We start from the raw sequence: 12,574 nt of genomic DNA on the forward strand, positions 1-12,574 counted from the left end.
CCACACTGCCTTGTTCTACACAGATTGGTTTATACTGTCTTGCGTCGTTTTCGATTGGCTTTATCAAATAGCAATCACTGTTTATCTATTCGCGGGTATCATAACATAACAGTAATTTGTGATTTAGTTCCTGCGCACAAATTTCACAGGGCCTGCTGTGCATTTCATGATGACAAATTCAAAATGATTTATTTTGTCTGTTATTGAAAGGGCCAAAGCAATTTGCACGGTTTTTTTTTTTTTTAATCTTCAGTTCAAGCCATATCTGGAACGGCTCTCCTTGGCTCTAAATAAAATAAAGCAAGATAATTTTGAATCCGTTGTGGAAACTTCTCGAGTCATCTTTCTGGGGTAAGCAATTATAAATGTAATTGTATTGTAAACATAGACTATTGTGCAAATCGATTTCAGTAACTTAATCGATGTAAAATAATGTGTTACATATAACCAGGTTACAGTAAAATAACGTCGCATTTGTTGTGTCATCGTTTCATACAGCTAGAGAAACATGCAAGCCCCACCACGAAGATTTCACGTCGCTGGCTCGTCTCAGCTGACTACTTTTGATTTCCTCTCGGTTCCTGACCAAACCGAAACCTTGTTCCAGTCCTTAAACCGCCAGTCTGCTGACGATTTCACAGCCGTGGATGATGATCACGATGCAAACGCGCTGTTTGGAACCTTGCGTGGAAATGTTGTGGGGTTACGTTATTACAGTGGCCTGGTATATAAGCTATTATGACGTAATGTACAGTCGCTAGCGCGATATGACGTAACTCTGACTTTTGAGGAGAACGTTATTGCTAATTAACACATCAGTTGTGTCCTAAAAATCTGACACATTCCAGATTCCTATTACATAGCAGTCTGACCTATTTCAGGTTTTACTTGATTAGCCACAGTGTACAGGTAAACTCAGGAGTGTCTTAGACCTAGTAAAACTAGGACTGGATCAAACTGCTATGCAACGGGAGTCATATTTTCAGCCTTGCAGCTTGAATCTATTTGGCTGGTTTGACTAAATGCAAACACAATCCCCAGATGTTGGGTATGGAGCTATTACTAAAATGAAGGCCTTTCCATGAACAATAGCTCTGAAATGGTTACACATTACTGCAAGAGGGTGCTTTCAGTAAATGCATAATAATTACTCTGTGTACATTTCAAAATATTATGCATAGATAATACATATATACTTTTTCTGTGTAGGTCAACAAAAATGAAATGGTCTCCCTTGTGAGGCAGCCTGATAACCCATATGACAGAAATGCAGTTCAGGTGAACAATGTATATGGGGACCAGGTAGGACATATTAAAAAAGAACTGGCTCTACCCATGGCATACATCATGGACAATAAGCTGGCAAAGGTTGAGGGGTGAGTAATGTGTTTGAATTCATCTCACACATTGTGCACTAGTAATCCCTGTTGTATTACAAAGTTCTTTCGTATTGCAACTTTGGCCAATGGCACATACCACTTTATTTTATAAGGGTGATTTTCAGAGGGTCAACATAAAACTTGGACTATATTCCAACGCAAATCAATGTATAAAAATACTCTACTATTATTATTAAAAAGAACTCTACTATTATTATTATTATTATTATTTGTTTATTTAGCAGACGCCTTTATCCAAGGCAACTTACAGAAACTAGGGTGTGTGAACTATGCATCAGCTGCAGAGTCACTTACAACTACGTCTCGTCCGAAAGACGGAGCACAAGGAGGTTAAGTGACTTGGTCAGGGTCACACAATGAGTCAGTGGCTGAGGTTGGATTTGAACCGGGGACCTCCTGGTTACAAGCCCTTTTCTTTAACCAAAACCTATTTATAAAGTAAACTATGGCAATGCTGCACAAATGTTTTCAATGTGTTTGTTTTCCCCCATTTTTCAACAGGATTGTCCCATTTGGCACCACAAATGCCTTTTCTATGCCTGTTCAGCTCCATTTCTGGGGTAAAGAGGAACACAAAGCTTCTGTGGTTGAGAGGCTGAGTCGGTCCGGATTTAAACTCTGCCCACCTTCAAAGAGTACAGGTATCTGACAGCTGTGCCTGCAGGAAAGGGGAGAGTTTCTGCTATTCACGTGGTAAAGCTCTGACTGGTTTAATCATTTTTTCAGGTTTTGAGACCAGTAGTTACGGAGCAGGATCGATGTTGGTGCCTAAAAGTTTCAGAGTTTCACCTGGCTGTCTTCCTGTAGTCCAGATGACGGCTGATCAGGTGCAGTATCTCCCTCAACAAGAAAACCGTTGAATACAAAGTTAATCAGGCCTTCCTGTGTATCCTTTTTATTTTTAGTATTACTGGAGTGATAACTGATTACTGGGGCAATACACTGTATATTTTGTATAGTAAACATTAACTCCAAAACATTAACAAACATTTGAGCAATTTACTATCTTCTTAAACTTGCATAATTAAATTGTTTGCTTCCTGTACTGTATGTGTTAGTCACTGAATGAAAACTACGTTTTGTGATTCCCAGCTGAAGAATGAGTTTGACAAATTGTTTGAAGACGTGATGGACACCAAAGGACAGATGATGGAACCAGCTGAAGTAGACAAAACATTTCTTTCAACTTAATATGCCTTTATATATATATAAAAAGAAATGGATATAGATATTAGTGCTGGGATAACTATCCAAATATTTGGATATGTATTTAGATACAAAAATCAGATGTTTGTATTCGTTACAAATGACAAAAATACCTTGCACTTATTTACCGTCTCACCAGAATTTGCGCTACAGTTTTAAAAAAAATGGCAAATGAAAAAGAACTCAGTGTGATATGTGAGATTAATATACATTTATTTATATATATATATATATATATATATATATATATATATATATATATATATATATATATTTTCCCCTTCACTTTACAACGCCATTTCCACGTTTTTGTTTTATTTGAAGTGTTTTATTTGTTAAATTTCAGTTTTCATTTGCTTGTTCAGCTACAAAAAGGCACAAGTAAACCTCGTGTTGATACTTTATGAAAACGTATCGATGGCCACTGTTTTGTGAAGAAATGGCAATGGCAAGGAATGAAACAAAAGAAAAATAATTTTTCTAAAGTCAACTTTAAGTACTATAGGAGTCAGTGTGGTCCAGTGGTTAAAGTCCAGGGCTTGTAACCAGAAGGTCACCGGTTCAAATCCCACCTCTGCCACTGACTGACTCATTGTGTGACCCTGAGCAAGTCACATAACCTCCTTGTGCTCCATCCTGCGGATGAGTTGTTAAATCAGTGTCATATTGTAAGTGACTCTGCATATAATGCACAGTTCACAGCCTACCTCTGTAAAGCACTTTGTGATGGTGGTCCACTATGAAAGGCACTGTATAAATATAAAGATATTATGTTATCATTATAAAATAATCGCACACACACAGGGGCCACAGCCACGCCCCTGCCCCTGCTGCCTGCGTTCAGAGCAATATAATGTCTTTTATTACTTTTTTAAAAAACCAAAGAATATTTAAATTGAGCGAATATCTGAACGTGAAAGTCCTGTGTTCGTCCCAGCACTGATAGATATACATGTTACTATATTTGTTTCGTTTAGAGCTGTGAGGTTTGAATTTCCTAGACCCATATACAGGTCTGCATGTTGAACGAATTCCACTTTGAGTGTAATGTGAAGACATGAAGGTGTCTGTAAACCGAACCTCTTTGTGATGTTTCAGGCTGTTGGCACTGTGCTGCTTGCGCACCAAAAGCAGGCGTTGGCATGGATGGTATCTCGGGAAAACAACAATGACCTGCCACCGTTTTGGGAGCAGAAAAACGATATATACTACAATCTGCTTACGAACTTTGGAGTTAAAGAGAGACCCGAGAGAGTTCTTGGAGGGATCTTAAGTGATGACATGGGGCTGGTAAGAGTCAAGCAAGTGCATCAGCATAGCCTCGGAAAATGAATTCACAAACATCTATTGAACCACCTCTGTGATAGGTGACCAGTTTGATTCTGCCGCACACCAGTATAATCGGGTGGAATCAGTGTCTTCCGTGGTCTGTTGTGGTTTAAGCTCGGATCAATATCCAAAAGTTCCTTTTTAAGCATGAAAATGAATTCCATAACTATTTTTTTTTTTTTTTCAATATCTTCTGTGGAAAGATCAGATTATTTTTACTAAAGCAAGTCTATAATATCTGTCTCATATGTCATCTTAAACACTGAATATTTATTTTTCTCTATTACCCTACTTTTGTGGTGATAAAGTCTTCTATATTATTATTAATATTATTATATTATACTAGAGTGGCATTTGTATATTCTGTTTTTACTTGCCTGTCCTTTATTTTAGGCGGCTCAGTTATCCTGGTACATATTTTCAAATGTGTACAGATTTCCTGCAGTTGATTTGCTTTTCATCTTTTGGGTTTTTGTTTTCTTAGGGGAAGACTCTGTCCATGATTGCACTGATTCTTACAAACTTTCATAAAGGAATGCCTCTTCCCCTTGAGAAGATTGATGTTGAGGAGACTACAAAGGTACAGCCATTTTATTCTCATTGTGTTATGAAATGTCAAACAAGTGGTTTGCAGGAAGAAGGTGCGCTGCAATTCCAATGAACTTCAAACAGTTGATCATAAGTTCGGAGGTTAAACTTATGAGAAACCTAGGGGTCAATATTATTTATCTACCACCTGGGGATAAAACACCTCTGTCTTATCCCAGCTGGGTATTGGTTGATCAAATCCCCAAAGTCACGTAGACAAACATTTTGGTTATTGATTTCCGTGTACAAGTACAGTGTTTTGAAGTTTCACTTTTCGCCTCATGCCTCCAAATGAGTTAAAACCCAAATAACCAAGAACATAATTGCATTTCCAAAGATGATATAAAAATAACTAAACAGAGCATGAGTAAGTAGCTAATCGTTGAATGTAATGTGGATTTGTCCTCCATAAAGAGATATATTATTATGATGTGTTAATACTGTCAGAGGTGAGCGTGTGATGGATGCAAAAGGCACAGGATGATGTATTTTCTTCTCTGTTTATTCTTTCTTTAGGGTGATATTCCCCTGTCTGTAGCAACTCTCGGAGGATTACAAAAGAAGACTACAGGTGCAAAACGTCATCAGTGCTATTTGTCACACTTGCTTCATATGTGGCAGGAAAAAATGCATTCCCTTGAAATTGACATTTGTGTGTGTCTTTAAGCTCTTTGAAGTTAAACTATTTATTTTTTAGGGTTTCCACTAAAATATTGGTGTATTTCACCTTTTAGCATAGAACAGTACTTTTATTAAATAGTGTCCAATAAGTGAATCACAGAGGCCCCTTGAGTAAGCAGCCGTCTGTCTGAAATAGCCATACATGTCCAAACCCCTTTGGCGAGCAGGTAACTTAGGTTTTACCATGTTTTTAATGAAATGGTTTAGGTTGACATTACAGTGAGTGAATTCCTTTTCATTTCAGAGGCTTCAGTTACTGACAGAGGGCATTAACTAGCCTTTTTGGTGAATAGTTGCTATATTTTAAGGACATACGCATGTTCACCACCACTTGTGAGGGTTTTCAGATAAGAATACATGATTCTTTTTTTGTTCTGCAATTTTAAATCTACTTGCATCTCTTATTTATTGTCTTTTTCAGAGGAACCAAATGAGAAGTTTAAAACAGATGAAGCTGTGAAGAGTACAGAGGTTTCTGCTGGTAGTTCTCGTTCGAAAAGGTGAAACAAAACACACACAAAAAACCACACACACATAGAAAACAAGTAGAAAACTGTTTTACGACACCCTACTCTGTGCGGCCTAGAAACTCAAGAAAGAAAAGTACTTCCCTCAGTTAAAGTACAGTAAACAAGAGGCACTGGCACATGTCAGTGCTGACCCAGGCTTGACTGTAGATATAAATACAGTAAGATAACCATATCCTGAAATGTAATTATGTACACATTCTGGATGATGCAAGCGTTACTGTAAATATTATCACAGAGCCAAAAGTGAAGTTAACCTGAATGATGTTAAACTCTTTAGTTTAAGTGTGACTGTTATTTTGCTTAAACTTAATGCTTTTTTTAAAATTTTCACAAAGGCAAAAAGCGAAGGTGACGTACACTTACAGCAGTGAATCTGAGGGCTCGATAGATGGGGTGTCTCCTAAAAAGAAAAGTAAGCTTGAGTGGAAAATATTCTTTTTTTTCACTTCATTTCTTTTTTTTTTTTTTTTGATTATTGAATAATTCCTGAAATAATTTCTTTTTTTTTCAGGTAAAGCAGAGCAAAAACAGGGAAAGAACAAAGGAGGTTCAAGCAAAGGTATGTCCTGGGATTCTTTTTGCTTGTGTATCTATTTTTCAAATATGTTTGCTTTTGGGATATTTATTGGGCTTAATGCACATTTTTTAAACAAATGTAGCCTTTTTTTTGTGGCGGCTCAGCAATCGTCCCGCGTAATACTTGAGCACGTTTTACTTTCTTTACTGCTTGCAGGCGTTCAAGGAAAGCAAAACAAGGCGGTTTTACTTCAGCAATGGCAGTAAATTACCACAACACCAATATGTTGACATCAGATAGATGTTTCCTGCTGCATCCACAATAAATTATTCAGTTATTGCTACAGGGCCATAAGATTACCTTAATACTAGATATAATGCAGAAGGAACTAAAATGAATGAATACTTTTTTAAAAAAACACAATGTTCTCGTTAAACAAACAAAAAAAAAAAAGCATGTTTGTTTGAGTGGCTGTGATCGACAGGTTCTTGAAAACTGCATGCAGGGGTGTAGTCCAAGTTTGTGCATGAAGCTTGCATTGGTTTTATTTTGTTTTGTAGGACGTGTTTCTTCCCCGATGGAGTGTTTTGATTTTGCTGCTGCCCTTGAAACATCAGCTGCTGCAAGCACCTCAAAAAGGAAAGTCAAGAAAAAAGGTTAGACGAACATTCCCATTCCAGCATCTTAACAGCGTGTGTGTGTGTGAGGGAATTCATTTAAGGACTGATTGATTGCTAGATTATACAGTACTATATATCTTATCAAACAAAACACACACATATGCAGGTGTTGTATATCTGCTGTCTTTTTTTGACTGTAAGAATGCAATAAATGGTGCTTGTTTCCTTTTATAGGTGCTGTTGCTAATGCTGAAATGAAGGGAAGAGCTACCCTTATTATTTGCCCCCTGTCTGTTCTTAGTAACTGGATTGTAAGTGATACTGTTGACCTACAATAATCCATTTGTCAGATTTAATAAACTGTGAGGAATTGGACACCATAAAGGGACTCTAATAACCATTTGAATTGTAAGAATACAGAATGTCATCACAGTGTGCAATCAGACATATTCCTACTGTCAACAAACTTGAATGTTAAAATTGGATGTCTTTCAGGACCAGTTTGAGCAGCATGTGCGCCCCAATGTAAAGCTGAGTGTTTATCTTTACTATGGCTCTGACCGGAGCAGGGATCCGTCATTCCTTTCTTCACAGGACATCGTGGTGACGACCTACAATGTGCTAGCAGCAGATTTTGGGGTAAGAGAAGTCACTTGCTTGGTGTTATACCATTTGGTGGAAAATTAACATGACAGTGGTGGTGGTGTGTTGAACACGTCCCATTCTGAAGTTTTTAAATCGTGACCATGGAGCCCTTATTCAGTTAATGCCATGTGAAGTTGGGTACAGTGTCCACGTAGACCTGTAGCACAGCAGCATGAAGACACCAGAATGTATTTGATACATTCCCACTGTTCTGCATTCTTCTCATTTGATAATTACCAGAATAAGAACGATAGCCCCCTCCACAAAGTAGATTGGCTCCGAGTAGTTCTGGATGAAGGACACACTATACGAAACCCCAACGCACTCCAGACAAAGGCTGTCCTGGATTTAAAAGCAGAGAGACGATGGGTCTTAACAGGTACGTCACTGGTAATGTTGAACCTCCACAAGAGGGCGCATGTCAACCTGTTTTAGAATTGAGATTAGAGAACAGTCAAGTAGAAATCTTTGGTTTTGCATTAAGGCTGTTGAAAGTATTTTGTTGCTGCGCTACAACTGAAAGCTGCAGCTTCAGAACGTTTGGATGTTGGATTCTGACTGGGGAGTTAATAAAAGCAGGACTGAAATTGTTTGTTTGCTCTGTTGTTTCAGGTACCCCAATCCAAAACTCATTGAAGGATCTCTGGACTCTTATTTCTTTCCTGAAGCTGAAACCCTTTACTGTGAAGGAGTGGTGGAACAGGACAATTCAACGGCCATCCATGATGGGGGATCCAGAAGGGTTTAGGCAAGTACCTGGAGGATTCATTTTTGTAGCTGGCTTGATATTTTGTGGATATGTGATCGACGGGGATATGGCAGGCAAACCAATAACTGTGTCCGTTAAAATAAACACAGGGTTTAGCAAGGGGTACGTACAACCTCATTAAATAATTGCTAAAAGCAATGCTAACTTAACTAATTTAGGACCAAAAAGAAAAAGGGATTACATCTACTCAAATCACACTAATGCAGTTTTATGGTTAAAATACTGAATAAACTTAAATTATTGTTACAGGCGGCTGCAGGCATTAATTAAAAGCATTACATTAAGAAGGACAAAAGCAAGCAAAATAAATGGCAGGCCAGTGGTGGAGTTACCAGAGCGGAAGGTATTTATTCAGCACATCACATTGTCCGAGGAGGAGAAGCAGCTTTATGAGTCCGTCAGGAAAGAAGGCAGAACTGTTATTGGCAGGTAAGGGAACAACATGCTCCATATTCTGAAATGGGCCCTGTGGATTACGGGTTTGCTTGCTAAGCAGAGGTTGCCCACATCACTTATTATTTAATATGATTTCCTGCAGGTACTTCAGTGAAGGAAGTGTTCTGACAAACTACGCCGATGTTTTAGCTATCCTGGTGAGACTCAGACAGTTATGCTGTCACCCACGTTTGTTTGGAAGCTCTGCTTTGACTGTGGATTCTAAAGGTTTGTTTGGCCACCCCAGCTCAGGCAAATAGTGTACAATTATGAATGTTCGTGGATAATTTTAAACAATTGCTTTATTAACAACCAGAGAGATTGCAGTAGATTACACCATGCACTTCTGGTGTTTTGTAGATTATGTTTTGTTTTTAAGAATTTGGAATGTTCATGTGAGACACTGCACTTTTTTTATTCCTGAATAAAATGGTTTATTATTATTATTATTATTAAGTCATAGATAGAATAGACTGGAACATTGGATAATGTGCACTGGGAATGTTATTGTTGATTAATTAATTCTGGTAATTGTGGTTTTTTTTCTATACGCTGTCTCAGAAATTAACCTACAGACATGGACAATTTAGTATAATTGTAGCCTAGAAAAGAGACTTGAAAAGGCATTGCAATAGCAACCCATACTGTTAGTATTAAACTGCGCTAAATTTATCCTTGTAACCAATAATGAATATACTTTTATCTTTTATACAAGATGATGCCACACCCAGTGAGCTACGGGAGAGGCTGATAAACAAAATGAATCTTGTGCTGGGTTCAGGGTCAGATGAAGAATGTGCCATTTGTTTGGACTCTCTGAGATCTCCAGTGATTACCTACTGTGCGCATGTCTACTGTAAGCCCTGTATCTGTCAGGTTATCCGTGCTGAACAGGTTTGTGCTCAACAGTTTAAACAAGGTCATACATTTACATGAGTTCAGATTTTAAGTAGCAAGCTGTGTAGACTGAAAATTATCTCTGGAATTGTATAAATCACCAAGTGTTAATGAATTTTATTATCCTGTTCGTCACTAAAATATTCCACATGCCACATAAAAATATATATATATCATTTAGCATATATAGATGTTGGACCACATTTAAGCCCTGTTATTGGGATAGTGTATTTTATTGATAATCTGTACACCATAGACCTTTTTTCTTTTTGTAGAATGCCAAATGCCCTCTGTGTCGGGCAGAGATCAAAGTGGATCAGCTGGTTGAATACCCTGTAGAGAAGAACACGTCAGAATCTCTGGAGACTAAAGACAAGTGGCTTCCTAGTTCAAAGGTAGACACATGATCGTTGTTTTGCTTCACTAAGTACAGTAGATGCCGTTTATTAGCAACCCTGATAAAGACTTTTGGTTATTAACATTTTCACAGGAACCAATCCCATCCCATAGACTTTAATGTTAGTGGATATTAGCAACTGTCTGCCACTCAGTGACAACTTTTTTTTTTACAATTTCTATGCCTATGGCACGCACACGAATACATCGCGTGCACACATCGCAGCGTTTATTTATGTATCAGTTGTCATAACACAGCTGTACATTTATTGAGTCTGATTGTCGTCTGTCATCATGGCTTCAAAACATGTAGACCTTTCTATAGCCGATACAGTTCGGATTCTGGAGGCACTACGTGAACCTGGTGCTAAACAAGTACGGCTAGCTGAAAAGTTTAGCATCTCAAAATCTGTTGTATCTTGTAAAATTGTAAAAAAACAAACATTGGACAACTACTCATTTTAAAATGATGCTTCTGTATTAAATGCAAGTCCTGTATACCGAGAGCGTTTACTGTTTTTAAGGATGTTGATAGTACGTTGTTGTAGTACTATGTACAATACAGTACTGGGTATACTTTTTAGTTTTACACATCCATGTAGTATTAGTAAACAGTTGTTTGTTCTGATATTCTTGGTGTTGTTTGTGTTTATTTTTTAACACTGTGATGAACCAAGACATGTATTTCAGTGTGCTCTATCTGCAACTGTAGTATACATCATTTTTCAATATACAGACACTTGAAAATGTGGCGCTTTTCGTTTTATAACAACATTTGGTTAATAACAACTGTTTGCTGGGAACCGAGAGGTTGCTACTAAACTGTATTTGAATTTTCCTCTGGAAAACCTCTCAGTTTGAGAATTTCTTGTGGTTTTCAAGGTAGATGCCCTGATGCGTGTATTACTCAAACTACGGGAGGAAGACTCCAGTGTCAAGAGTTTGGTTGTTTCTCAGTTCACAAAGTTTCTGTCTCTGATTGAAATCCCACTAAGGTCAGATTTCTTTTTCTCATATTTGCAATACAAAAAGGTACAGTCTGTTTAATAATTAACTATCAAGTTGTTTGAGCTAAACTATGAACAAACATTATAGCGATACCAAGGAAGAGATGTTGTATGTGTAAGGTATAGGCTGAACGCACAATATCAAGGTTTCGTCTAAATTTGAACACGATTGCTTATTAATAAGATCTCCTGGGTGAATGGAAGTGTCATTCTGTGGCTTGATGAGCCCTAGCAATCCTTGCAGTATTCATTTGAGTTTTTTGTATGGGTTTAACAGAAAAATAAAAACAAATGTGCTGATTAGAATCTACCCTCCTTTTTTTTTTTTTTTGGACAGGGAAGCAGGGTTTTCATTTGCACGCCTTGATGGGTCCATGAGCCAGAAAAAGAGGGCAGCTGCCATACAGGCTTTTCAGAACAGCGAGCGGGGGACACCCACCATCATGCTGCTTTCACTGAAGGCTGGTGGGGTCGGCCTTAATCTCACAGCAGCTTCAAGGGTTTTCCTGATGGATCCGGTATGTCTTTGACGTTGTTCACTTCCAACGAAAGCGAAATATCACACACACACACACACACACACACACACACACACATGAAAACCTCAGATTTGCTCTCCAACATTGTTTTTTTTTTTTTTTTTTTTTTTAAACATGTACAGCTACAGGTGTTAGTTATGTTCTAATTGGAGCCAAAGCCGTGTCAATTATTACTTGAAGTTGATTCTTACAAACAGCTTTTTAGTGCATGTTAACGTGTCTTCATAGGCTTGGAATCCTGCAGCAGAGGACCAGTGCTTTGATAGATGCCATAGGCTCGGCCAGACAAGAGATGTGATCATCACCAAGGTGAGCTCGTTATTTCAGCATTATCACTCTTGATCTAGAAGAGGTGCTGCTCTCTTTGCTAAGTATTCGCTCATAGCAGAGGGGATGGTGATTAATCTTAAAGAAAAAGCTTTTTTTTTAATGAAATTACAAACACCTGCATATTAGGTGTAGTTTAATATGTATATTCTTGAATGGATTCCTTTCAAATATATATTTATTTTCTTAAATCTAGTTCATTGTGAAGGATTCTGTAGAAGAAAATATGACAAGAATACAGAAGAAAAAGAGAGATCTTGCAGAAAGAGCCTTTGAAAGCAAGAATACCAATGAGATGAAACAAGCAAGGATTGATGAGATCAGAACCCTAATGGATATCTGAAAACAGCTGCAACTAAGCCAGATTATATTTTAAGTTCTGTGGTTATTTTTGGTTATTATTTCATAAGCACTCTAGTGCAACAACTCGCCATGGTCCAGATGGAGTAAAATTATATTTTGTAGTTTAATCAAGTCTAGTTTCAACACTGTTTCATCCCTGAGAAGAGGAATGTGAATCTTGGAAGTTGAAGAGTCTACTTATCTTTATACAAAATCCTAGAATACAGGACATCTAAATATTTCTGTTGGTAGGATAAGTTATTATGTAACAGACTTCAATAACTAAATCTAAAAGCTTTTCTTTGAACAAAAATAAAATAAAAATTGACAATGCTGGCTCTGTCTT

The 12,574-nt window shown here is 37.6% G+C and overlaps 1 protein-coding gene across 2 annotated transcripts; it reads left to right on the plus strand.

The window, feature by feature from the left end:
- The first annotated feature begins 58 nt into the window (after positions 1 to 58).
- Positions 59 to 12,559, plus strand: hltf (helicase-like transcription factor). 2 transcript variants are annotated; one of them, XM_034028715.3, is made up of 25 exons: positions 67 to 351; positions 499 to 724; positions 1,210 to 1,376; positions 1,902 to 2,041; positions 2,127 to 2,227; positions 2,493 to 2,564; positions 3,705 to 3,896; positions 4,420 to 4,515; positions 5,040 to 5,094; positions 5,626 to 5,704; positions 6,070 to 6,146; positions 6,246 to 6,293; positions 6,812 to 6,907; positions 7,106 to 7,182; positions 7,367 to 7,510; positions 7,757 to 7,895; positions 8,129 to 8,264; positions 8,535 to 8,714; positions 8,824 to 8,948; positions 9,436 to 9,614; positions 9,893 to 10,012; positions 10,896 to 11,008; positions 11,358 to 11,538; positions 11,788 to 11,868; positions 12,083 to 12,559. In XM_034028715.3, the coding sequence occupies exons 2-25, from the start codon at positions 509 to 511 to the stop codon at positions 12,227 to 12,229; spliced, it is 2,961 nt and encodes a 986-aa protein (XP_033884606.3). In that variant the 5' UTR covers positions 67 to 351; positions 499 to 508; the 3' UTR covers positions 12,230 to 12,559. The 2 variants fall into 2 exon arrangements, 1 of the variants encoding a protein (XP_033884606.3); XR_004546674.3 differs by lacking the exons at positions 11,788 to 11,868; positions 12,083 to 12,559 and having other exon boundaries at positions 59 to 351; positions 10,900 to 11,008; positions 11,358 to 11,381.
- The last annotated feature ends 15 nt before the right edge of the window (positions 12,560 to 12,574 follow it).

The sequence above is a fragment of the Acipenser ruthenus genome, chromosome 12 (genome assembly GCF_902713425.1).
Source record: "Acipenser ruthenus chromosome 12, fAciRut3.2 maternal haplotype, whole genome shotgun sequence".
In the NCBI taxonomy this organism is placed as follows: Eukaryota; Metazoa; Chordata; class Actinopteri; order Acipenseriformes; family Acipenseridae; genus Acipenser; species Acipenser ruthenus.